At 44.0% G+C, this 12,472-nt stretch overlaps 1 protein-coding gene across 2 annotated transcripts in view; it reads right to left on the bottom strand.

The window, feature by feature from the left end:
- prkcbb (protein kinase C, beta b) overlaps nucleotides 1-11,930 on the bottom strand; it is a 115,343-nt gene extending 103,413 nt beyond the window's left edge. For both annotated transcript variants that reach the window (XM_084072529.1, XM_084072528.1), the window contains exons 1-2: nucleotides 11,503-11,930; nucleotides 8,288-8,319 (exon numbers count right to left, since the gene is read on the bottom strand). In XM_084072529.1, the coding sequence (XP_083928655.1) occupies nucleotides 8,288-8,319; nucleotides 11,503-11,687 (217 nt within the window). In that variant the 5' untranslated portion in view covers nucleotides 11,688-11,930. The remainder of the gene's footprint in view (nucleotides 1-8,287; nucleotides 8,320-11,502) is intronic.
- Between the last annotated feature and the right edge of the window lie 542 nt (nucleotides 11,931-12,472).

Here is a 12,472-nt window from a genome sequence, read left to right as displayed (position 1 = left end):
CCTATCCATAGACCCCATAATAGCATTTTATTTCTCTTCCTTTCAGTTTTCTCTCACTCTCCTTTCTCAGCCTCAACCTGCTCTGTATTGTCTTTCTCTCCTTACCTCTACTCTCTCATTTCCATCCCCCTCTCTCTCTCTCTCTCTCTCGCTCTCTCTCTATCTCTCCACACTCGTCTCCTCCCTTCTCTCTCTCCATCTCTCTCTAGTGTTTTCTCTAAAGGGATAATTTGTTCATTAAATCTGAAGAGAAAGTGGAGAACCCTCAACAGCCTGTTAAACATGCGCGTGTGCGTGTGCACACACGCACGCACGCACGCACGGTCAAATGGAAGTATACACACACAGCACAAACACAGTTATGCCAAGAGCTACTAACAACCATAAACCAAATACGGTGATGGTGGATCATTAAATGGCACGCGCACACGCACACACACACACACACACACACACACACACACACACACACACACACACACACAAATAATCTATTACATATTCTGCAGATAAATTCTCATCAGTGGCAAACATGTTATGTAAGAATGAAAGTTACTGCCTCATGGGTCCTCAGACATCTCACCGTGGAAATGTATTTTCAGGGAGGCCCAGATCCGACCCGACCTCAAAAACGAGCGAGAGGATATACAGTAGTAGCAGTGGCCCATTATTCCTAATTATAACATTTGAATGATCTCCTGTGTAATGAATATAAACAATGCATAAAGCACATTAATCGATGCAAAATTATATTAATCCAATAAAAATAGCCTCTAGCTTATTGTTTTTATCCATAGAAAGACAGACAGCCGTTGTGAGCTTATAGATCTGCGAATTTCATTAAGCTATATTTGAATGCGTTGTCAACACATTGCAATGTGACGTGTTGTGAGCCTTCACATCTATATGTTGGTAATCTCTCAGGAAAGATTCAGAACTCCGCAGCTGAATCTGTCGGGAGCTCCTGTTACAACGTGTATAGTTGGGAATGTACACAAAGACACGTGGACCGGAAGTGGAGGGCTGAGGGCGGACCTAACGGCCAACATCCTGTTATCCACATGCTATTGGGAGGTCCCCTCAGAGTCAAATTCAAAGGAAAAAAACAGCGGAGGGCGCTGTTTTTTCCGCACCAACTACAACCATAATAAATAGGGCTTAAGTAAGTGGTTAAGCTGAGCTTCATCCATAATATTGTACAACACCTCAATACTATAACCTCGACCTGCCTTTTACAGTCATTTAGACTGGGGCGGGCAATAGAAAAGTCACTGTTGCATACTGTGCAATGGGCAAATTTATCATTATTCTTTACTAGGATGAGACACAGGTATTGCTTCGAATATTCCGATGTGAAGTGGGTTTTATTATAATTCTTTCCCCTCGATGCCATCTTCATTACACACAAGTAATAATCATTAAATATAGATCTACTCCTCTCTCAAACAGACTTTTTTTCTTTCCTCTCCGCCTCTCAGACCAATGGGTGAAAAAAAAAGATTGACAGTCCAGCGACGAATGAGAACCAAACAAGAAGAGGTAAAGAGGGCGTTGCAGAACCGGCCTAGAGTGGATACGGAAACGGTCTGTGTGCCTGAATGTGTTATGTGTGCAAATTACCGAGCCAGCAGGCGGGCTCTACACAAACCACCATACGGTAGACATTTGCAGGAGATTTATGACCACTCACGGGTGTCCGGTAGCCTCGTAAACCACATCATTATCATGTGTCTGACACATGATAATGTGTGGTTTACCAGGCTAGGTTTCCGGGAGTTGACACAATTTTTTGGGAGATTCCTGGATCTTCCGGGAGAGGTGGGATGTGTGGGTCGTAAAGCACATGCCAACTCCAAACAGCACATACAGTACAACCAATTAATTGTTTGACACAATAACACAATGAGACAGAGAGAGCCAGAGAGAGAGAGAGAGAGAGAGAGAGAGAGAGAGAGAGAGAGAGAGAGAGAGAGAGAGAGAGAGGAAACCCTCCTGTAGGGCAATATATCGATATTATATCGATATCATGATATGAGAATAGATATCATCTGGGATTTTGGATATCATAATATTGTGATATGGCATAAGTGTTGTCGTCTTTTCCTGGGTTCAACCACTTCTTCACCTATTGTCAAAAACGAGATGATCTACGAGTTCACACCGACATGTTGTGACCAAGGTCTTTTGTCCAGATCACCCAGCCCTACCCTCGTGAATGGATTTGCAGAGAACACTGGAACAATCAGGATGCTGATGCAGATAGAGTCAGATACAGGTTTATTTATTGCATGGCATCATGGGAGAGATACATCAGACACACAGGTCAATAGCCATGCAGTTCTCTGATCAAGGCAGAGAAGACAAGCCCTTATATAGTATGGTTAGATAAGGTTCCCTGACCTTAAGGTCAACAAACTTGTTTGTCAAATGGTTGACAGCTGACCTTGTCAGATTCACCACTTCACTAGCCAAGGGAGCAAGTGATCACCATATGTGGAGAATGTTCAAGGTTACAAGGGGTTACAATACGCACAAGTGGCACACAGCACAGCATAGGCAGGATATGTACTATTCAAGATATTACTGGGCGGGGGGTGGGGGGGGTCTAAAACCTAATCACTAAGACTATGGTATATCTGTAGACCTGTAGAGTAACGTCATGTCATATACATATACATATACGTATTACGCACAAAACATTGTCACCACAAAGTGAATGGGTGAAGTTTGTGTTGTTGCACTCAACAGCACATTATCTAGTCATAGTCTTATGTGGACTATGTGGTCGACACACGCTGACACTCTACATCTTAATCCCTTGTACAACATGCAGGTGTTTTTTCAATAATAGTATTATTCTCGCACCTTTACTAACGTCCATAGCATATCATGTACAGTATATATCTGTTGCTATGCTCACACACCTTATGTCTTATCTCAGGTACGTACCGCACCGGATAGATATACTATGTGTAAATATGTAGATAAACTGTTGTTTTTTTGTTGATCTCTCTCTCTCTTCCCCTTGCCCCCTTCTTCTTCTTCCCTTTCTCTTTTATGGAAATAACAAAAACGATGGAGCTTGCAGAAAAACAAATTTCACCCACCGATTTACACCTGTGATGTGACAATAAAGATAAGAGATAACACAAAACTGGATTAATCCCCAAGGGCAACATGTGGAGAACAGCTGCTTAGCTTGTTCAGTTCACAGGACATTGGTTTTCAGCTGATTCAATTTCCACACGGTATAGCACACAGGGAAGTGAAGGGATTACACCTGGCCCACTTTGGGTCCCAAGCCACAGGTTGAGATCCTAGCCGCGGTACAGTGGATCCATAAATACAACATAAGACCCTTATTGATCTGCTTGTCTGGGTCACTGGACACTGGCCTGCTGTAATAAACCAGCAGAGACAGATGAACCAGAGTGGAGTACCTAGCAGGTCCTGTTTCAGTGCGCTCCGTTTTAGCTCTCTCTCTCTCTCTCTCTCTCTCTCTCTCTCTCTCTCTCTACCACACATGCACTATCTATCTAGTCTCCATTTCTTCCCATATGCCCTTTCCTTTTTAAAGGTGCCAAAGAATATCTATCGACCTATCAGTTATCCACCTATGATTATCAATCCACCCATCCATACATTCATGTTTCCCTGGGTTATCCTTTTAGCCTAAATGTCTGACTGTACTTTGTGCTGTTTACATTTCTGACTAATAAAGTATTCAATCAATCATCCATCCATTCATGCATAAATGTGAAACCGGCCTCCGTCACCATACAGACCAACCCTCCACTCATTGTGTGTGTGTGTGTGTGTGTGTGTGTGTGTGTGTGTGTGTGTGTGTGTGTGTGTGTTCGTGCACGTGACCTTGCAGAAGAATTCCCTTTCTCCCTGGGCTCAGGGGAAGTGATACCTTGCTCCAGACAGGCACACAGGTTGAACACACACGCATGCGTATGCGTGCACAAACACATAGACACACACTTAGACACACATATGCACAAGCCCGACCCACACCCACGAAGGTTAACGTGGTTTATTTGGGGCACAACCAGACCAAGATCTGACATTTCCATACGCTTTTCTCCCTCTGCCTCTCTCTCTCTTCTCTCTCTCTCTCTCTCTCTCACACACACACACACACACACACACACACACACACACACACACACCCCATTAACGTGGGAATAAATCAAAGAGAAGAGAAGGGATGTGTGTTTGACAGAAAAAAAAGAGAGAAAATAAAGAGGCACTGGAGCAAGGGAGAGGTCACGGTAAGAGGTGGAGATAGAGATTAAATTGAGAAAGGGGGATAGCGAGAGAAAGGGGGTGAGAGAAAAAAGGAGGAAGAGATACGGTAAATGGGGAGATGGGCGAAAGAAGGAGATACGAAACGGAGGTAGTGAAAGACTGGAACAAGAGATAACTGAAAGGGAGTCAAACTGAGGTAACAACTTTATTCCAGTTTCTGTATACCAGGGTGGGCTGGATTAGACCAGGAAGTGAGGGAATCTAACAGGAATGTAAGATAACTGGGCCCTTTGTGAATTGGGCCCTTTCTCAAGGCTTTACATTTCATTATTGAATTATCTATCCTTAATTACAATTATTACACACACAAAGTGGTCCACTGCTTCTGCTTTATGCTAACACAGAAAATAAAATGTACACATTATGTTTTTATGGTTATTCGTTTCTGGTAAGGGGGATTTGTTTACGAAATAGAACTTGTTATGTCTAGAGAGAGAAAGGGGCTTGTCCGGAGTGCGGAGTTAAAAAGACACAGATTTATCAGCATCTTGAAGAGCTAGGAAGTAGAGCCCTGCATCGGGTCCCACGGGAAGCCGACACAATTCTTGCGGGATCGGGCAGTTTTAAATACCTGCGGGGGCGGGAACGAGCAGTCAAGAAATAAAAACGGCCGGTCCCCCTGCACCATCCCGTAATAAACCCGATATAGCTCAGCTAAAGCACGCAACTTTGCTTTAGCTTGATGAACTCATTTATATTCAAACAGTAAGTCCAGCCAAGCCCACTGTGTCGCTGTCCGTGGTGCTGTATTGGCCGCATTGTGTGTTTCAGTTTGTAATGTTTTTGGGTCTCAAAGGAAATATTACAGGATTATGCGGTACTAGACAATAATATGGCGAAATTATGATGGACTAATCGGCACTTACATTTTTGTTGAAGGCAGGAGTGGCCGTCAGAAAACGTCCCACTCAGGATTCCACTAGGAAGCACTCCTTTTATTGGCTAAAACACTCATTGTCACAGAATCTATGTCAACATGAGCTTCACTGGTTAACTTGACTAACTACTATCTTGTGGATGAGTGACCACCACACAGAGAGAAAGTCTTGTTTCTGTCATTTATTTTTAACCGAAAAATCGAAGACTTCAATCAAAATCAATCAGTCAGAGATGTGATAGCCTACCTGTGTAACAGGGTGTCAAAACCCAGGACTGTTAAATCCCCAGACCTCACCTCCATGAACTAATAATATGGGTGCTTTGGAAAACATTTTTTCTTCAGTGGCTCATTCGTTTTTGTTTGCAGTTTACCTTAGGTTACTCTGATGATGGAATTGAGGTGAGTGGTCTTTTTATGCAAAGCGGGTAGTGTCTGTGGCTTACATACCAATCTGCTGGAGAGGTGCAGAAATGAACACAGCACTCAGTCAGAGGCGACAGTACACAAACATTGTGTACACAACGGGGGTGACCAGACTGAAAGGTGGAGACATAAATTCTTGCCGCACTCCCATTCCAGCATTTCATTTATTCCAATTACTGATTATTCTATGTCAGTTGCCTGCTTTGGCAACATGTTAACAGATGCAGCCAAGCCAATAAAACGCTATAAAGTGAATAAAAAGACTAACACCTAATCCTGACTGCCAGCAAGCAAGCAATCTGGCGACGATATCGCGCAAGAAACTGTCCTCATGTGGAGCGTAAGACATGACGTTGCAACATAGTCTGAACCAATCAAATCTAATGAATAACTAATGAGAGGAAAGGAATGTATCCGCTTCATGAAGCTACACACACACACACACACACACACACACACACACACACACACACACACACACACACACACACACACACACACACACACACACACACACACACACACACACACACACACACACACACACACACACACACACACACACACACACACACACACACACACACACACCTATAGTGCCTACCTTCAGTAACAACCGCTATCTATACTGTTTGAACCATCCTGTATTATAAAAAATAAATAATAAGCTTCATTTTACCATATTGATGACGGTTTAAAGTATACTTAAACAGGCAATATTAAGTAAAGAGGGTCTTATTAAACCGTGAACAAGCCTAAAATATAAATATAAGCTCGTCAGGGGCAATGTGAGCTAGAAAACGTACTGTTTGTCCACATTTGAACATCCAATTTCCTTCACTCTTTGTCAAATTAGAAAGTGTGCAAAGCAGTGTGCAGATCTCGACCAATAAAAATAGTTTGGGGTGGCAACACGGCTGCAAAACCTTGCTAATATAGAGACACTGCGAGGGAAACACCGCGAGCACAGTCTGATAGAAATGTGTTAATGACTCTTTGGTGCTCGCATCGCTGACAGTGAGGATAGGGTGTAAAAATTATAGAGAGATGAGGAGGGGGCAGGAGAAGTGGAAGAGGAGAGTACATGAAAGAGAGAGAGAGAGAGAGAGAGAGAGAGAGAGAGAGAGAGAGAGAGAGAGAGAGAGAGAGAGAGAGAGAGAGAGAGAGAGAGAGAGAGAGAGAGAGAGAGAGAGAGAGAGAGAGAGAGAGAGAGAGAGAGAGAGAGAGAGAGGAGAGAGAGAGAGAGAAAGAGAAAGAGAGAAATATAATGGTGCTTTCACACTGTGCTTAGCCCAGGGCTACAATCCCTTCTTTAGCTCCAGGCTAAGTGAGATTTTAGCCGATTGGCTATAAATGTTCACACTACAAGAACAAATAGAGAGAAGAGACAGGGGGAAGTGAATAGAAAGAGAAAAAGACCTCCTTATACCCAGAACTCATCGCAGATTTTGGGTCAGATGCCGACCCCGATTTTGGACAGCCCCAGACCACAATTACTGATGTTTTGACGGATGTTTGTAAAACATAAATGTGCAATTGCGCACGCACGCACACACACACACACACACACACACACACACACACACACACACACACACACACACACACACACACACACACACACACACACACACATACACTCACACACACACACACACACACACACACCTTGTGATTTTACTAATTGAATTAATCTAATTTGTATTCTTCAATTATTCTGAATCATCAATTATATAATCCATTTATATTAATATTTTGTTCATTGTTTCTTAATTGTTTCCAATCAAATTATTATTACACTTAAGTGATAAATAAAGCATGTGGAACTGAATTGAATTGAAAGAAACCACAAGTCAGACAGAGAGAGCAAGCCAAAAAGAAGCAGACAGACTGAGAAAATGAAAAAGGAGAAGCTTTGACAGTAAGCCTGCTAATCATGAAATGCTACTTGTCAGTGTGGATGCATTTTTAGTCTGGCCATAATAACAGACAATCAGTGATATCCGCCTATACCAATCGCCAAACCTCGTGTGACCCAGGCTTTCGCAGTACCTGTGGAAAGCCTGGTTTCCATTTACTGCTCAGTGCTCTGATCGGTCTAGAGCCTGCCTACTGTATCCAGTAATAAGCACACACACACACACATACAGGCACGCATTGTTTCTGCATCCGCGCTCACCGGTTCAGCAACCTACAAAACAAGTCTACAATGGTGTGCCGGGGATTTCTAAATGCAAAGTAGTAGCTAGAATGGTGGAGAATACAGCCACTAACAAACCTATTGCTTTGGAAAACCAGTCATGTCACTGCCCAAATATGAAGGGTCACCCTAAAGGCTTTGGATTGGTTCCGCAATGGGTTGTTGTTTTTATATTCTAATTGTTTCCATACAGTTTTAACAATGAAAGCTGTTTGATTGTGATCAGTCTCTAGTTGAGCAAAGCGTTTAGAGACTGACTTGTGAGTCTATTGTGTGTCAAGGTGTAACCAACCAGTTGAGGGCTACAGAGCGGTGAGTGTATTTTGTTGCAGGCGGCATAAAATATAAATAAGACATGTGTGCATGCACGTGTGTGTGTGTGTGTGTGTGTGTGTGTGTGTGTGTGTGTGTGTGTGTGTGTGTGTGTGTGTGTGTGTGTGTGTGTGTGTGGGGGGGTTTAAGACACCTACCTTGACACTGGAATCCCTGCTTGCCAAAACCCCTGTGGATAGAACATACATAAACCATTTAATGGTTGAACATTGTACAAGCACTTGACAGACACACACATACTGCATTATGTCACTCACAGACACCCCCCCCCCACACCCCCCCCACACCCCCCCCCCCCACACACACACACACACACACACACACACACACACACACACACACACACACACACACACACACACACACACACACACACACACACACACACACACACACACACACACACACACACACACACACACACACACACACACACTTTGACATCTTTATTGACAATGCAACATATATGTTCAATAAACATATATAATGCTCCACCAATATCACAAGGATGTAAACGCAAGAAATCTGACAGCTTATCACGATTGCGGTCCTTTAGGGTGTATGTGTAAACAATGCTCTGATCTGATGAATGAATGATTGCTTGTGAGTGATAAAGTGCAAGTGAGTGTGCAGGGGGGGTGCGCAACTGCGCATTGAACATCTCTGTGGGACTGTGTGGGTGTCTCTACCACGCCAGGGGAGAGGGAAGACAAGGAAAACAATAAATACAATACATTATCACAAAATACCATACATGAATACATTTCAATAAACATAGCTCAAAACCTAACATTATAAATACCTAGAGGTACATCAGATTCAGGACCAATCCAAAAACAATAATTAATCCCAGCCTCGACCCCTTCTGGTCCAGCTCTTTACTGAGAATTTGAACAAAACTAATAGACTTAAGGTCTACAGGTAGACTATTCCAGGACACGGCCCCTGTGTACAGGAATGCGTGTTTCCCACTAGTCTTGAACTTGGGAGGAAACACATTAGTGGCTCTCCCTCTTGTAGAATCCCCATGCACACTAATGACCCTGGTGAAGTAGTTTGCCAGATACTTTGGCACTGCATTGCTGATTATTCTGTGAACCATACACGGCCTACTCTGCAAAACCACTTAAGGCTATCAAAATGAGACTGGTTGAGATGATTCCTGGGATGCTGTTTAAGGATTACCCTAACTAGGACACACACAGGTAATGGTGACGTGGATAACAACAACAGGCTGAAAGACTGTTCAGAGCGACTACTGTATGACAACACCCGAGGACATTTCTGTTGTACATGACATAGAAGGCTGTCGGCCATCCGTTATGACCACTCTGCACTGAAACCAGTCCAGTACAACTCCCGTTGGTTCAGACCAAAGACATGGTTCCCAGTGTGCGTATGCATGCACACACACACGAGCGAACACACATACCTTTTCATGTCACCTAAATAAACCTGCATTGCCTAATTCAGTGATTTTCAATTTCAAGGACCCCCCATTTTGTATTAGGCTATCAACTCCCGTTTGACATGTTTTATCTCTGGGACTCCAATAAGGATAAGGAATCCAATCTACACTGTAAAATCCTCACTACCAAGAGTTTCAGAGCCGTGAGGTTCATTTTGACCCTAACCATCATTCATTTAGCTGGGGGCCCCCTGGTACCCGCTCAAGGGCCCCTAGGGTTCCCCAGACCCCACGTTTATTTTTTTTTAGATCCCACGGGGGAAATTGGGTTTTTAGCTTTACCCAGCTGAGCGCTGCCAACAGAGGAGCGCAGGGGGGAGCAGTTAGTTCAGTGTCTTGCTCAAGAACACTTCGACAGTAAGACAGGGGGGGCCCGGGATCAAACCGGGAACCTTCCCATTCCCAAGTGGCCACAGAGCCACTGCCGCCCCATGTTGAGAATAAGTGGCCTAATTGACCCAAACTGGTAGACAGGTGATATAAGATTAGACAGATAAATGTACCCACACAGATTTAAATGAACACTGGAGACTTCACTGTGTAGATAGATATACCTAGACTTAACATTACATTACATAAGAGGTGCATATGCAGTGATCCGTTTAAGATGTTTACCCACACATTAGACCTTTATGAACACACACATACACACACACGCACACACACACACACACACACACGTCTAGGTCAAACCATTGAGCTATTACAAAATCAAAAAACCCCATCGACAGGACTTAAATAATGGCCGTTTGGGGAATAGAAGGTAGCCTAGATATGAATAAATCCGCCGAATTAGGACAACTATGGGTCAAAATCTCGTTTTAGAAACCCCACCGACAGGCCCCTCTGACTGCTGAGTGAAACCCTGGTGGGTAATGACATGTCTGTACCTAGGAAGAGAAGAGAAGAGAAGAGAAGAGAAGAGAAGAGAAGAGAAGAGAAGAGAAGAGAAGGAAGCAGAAGCAGAAAAGGAAGGCTGAGAGGGGGGTCGGGAGGGGGGCTGAAGTCTTGCAAGTGTTCTTAGTGTGTGAAGAACATTATAGGTTACATGAATCTCATGTAACATATAATCCTTCCTCCTGTTGAATACACAAGTGTTTAAACCACAAGTTCAATTAAAACAGCATCTAAACGCTGAAGAACCTCACAGCCTGCCGTCATATTAATATATTTCTATATCTTTCTATCCATCCCACTTACACCCCTCCCTCCTCCTTTCTGTCTCTCATGTAGAAAGCATCAAAGAGTGGCACACACACACACACACACACACACACACACACACACACACACACACACACACACACACACACACACACACACACACACACACACACACACACACACACACACACACACACACAGCATAATTAAATTACGAATGAATTAAAATCACCTTACCTATAACCTATTTAACCACTTAAACCCCAGCATCCATATTGTGGGGAAAGCTTTCGCAGAAGATAGCAGATCGACAAGCTCACAATCCGATGCAACCGTCAGGTTGTGGAGCTTATCGATTGGCTATTTTCAGCGAAAGCTTTCCCCACAAAAACAGAAAACACACTAGTAGAGCCCTGACAGGGACTCCGCTCAACAATAACGGGGTAAGTGTTCAGCTTTCGCTGAAAATAGCAGATCGACAAGCTCACAGGCTGTGAACCGAAGCTTGTCGATCTACTATTTTCAGCCAAAGCTTTCCCCACAATAACGGAAAACAGAAAAGACACTAGTATAGAGCCCTGAGGGACTCTGCTCAACCATATGGGGTTTAAAGTGGTTAAAGGGGGGGGGGGGTTCATGCATTCAAATGAATTACCATCCCTCTCTCTTTTCATCATCTCTCTCTCTCTCTCTCTCTTTCTCTCTATGTCTCTCTCTCACCAGATGAAGTCGGTGCAGTGGCTGCAGAAGGTCGGCTGCTTGAAGAAGCGCGCGATGAACTTGTGGTCCTTCACCTCGTGCACGTTCTTCTGGCGCAGGGCGCCCTGGCGCGCGAAGCCCCGCATGGGCTGATCCTCGCGCTGCCCGCTGTCCTCCCCGTCGCTGTTCGCCGCCGAGTCTGACATTCTTTATCTCTCTGCCTCTTTCTCTCCGTCTGCTTTTTTGTATGTTGTTGTTGTTCTTCTTGTTGCTGCTGCAGCGAACGGACGCAGAATATTTGATGTAAAACAAAACAAAAAAAAAGCTGTTTTGGTGCGTAAAGCAGTTCGTTTTTTGAGTATTAAATTAGTAGGTTCTTTCTCGTTTGTCAGGTTCGGCAGGCTGTTGCGCTCTCAGCCTCGCGCTGCTCTCCTCTGCTTCCTCCTTTTGCGCGCTGTGACTGCTGTGCTGTTAGAGAGAGAGAGAGAGAGAGAGAGAGAGAGAGAGAGAGAGAGAGAGAGAGAGAGAGAGAGAGAGAGAGAGAGAGAGAGAGAGAGAGAGAGAGAGAGAGAGAGAGAGAGAGAGAGAGAGAGAGAGAGAGAGAGAGGGAGAGGAGGGAGAGAGGGAGAGAGAGGGGGGTCGGGTCGATAGAGAGATAGATAGAGGAGGGGCGATTTAGCCTATGTTTCACTGATAAACACGCAATTCTCTATGACGTTTGACAGTTTTTAATGTGATTAAACCCCGCCTCTGCTATTCTGCTCTAGTAGCAGAATACTGTAGCATGGCTACATTAACACCTGTTCAGGCTGCAACAGAGCTACTGTATACATTACAAGCAGACCAGGTGTAGGTCTCTGAACTCAGTAAACACTTACTGATAGGTTGGAGAGACCAACATGGGTTCAAATCAGTCCATAAGCCATACTGTATGTAGCTCTCATTATCTAACCACTCTGATGGGGTTTTTGATAGGCAGCAGGACCCCTCT

This window comes from Gymnoscopelus microlampas, assembly GCF_963454915.1.
Source record: "Gymnoscopelus microlampas genome assembly, chromosome: 11".
Classification (NCBI taxonomy): domain Eukaryota; kingdom Metazoa; phylum Chordata; class Actinopteri; order Myctophiformes; family Myctophidae; genus Gymnoscopelus; species Gymnoscopelus microlampas.
The sequence above is the reverse complement of the archived record's forward strand: the minus strand, read 5'-3'. Positions and strand labels throughout refer to the sequence as shown.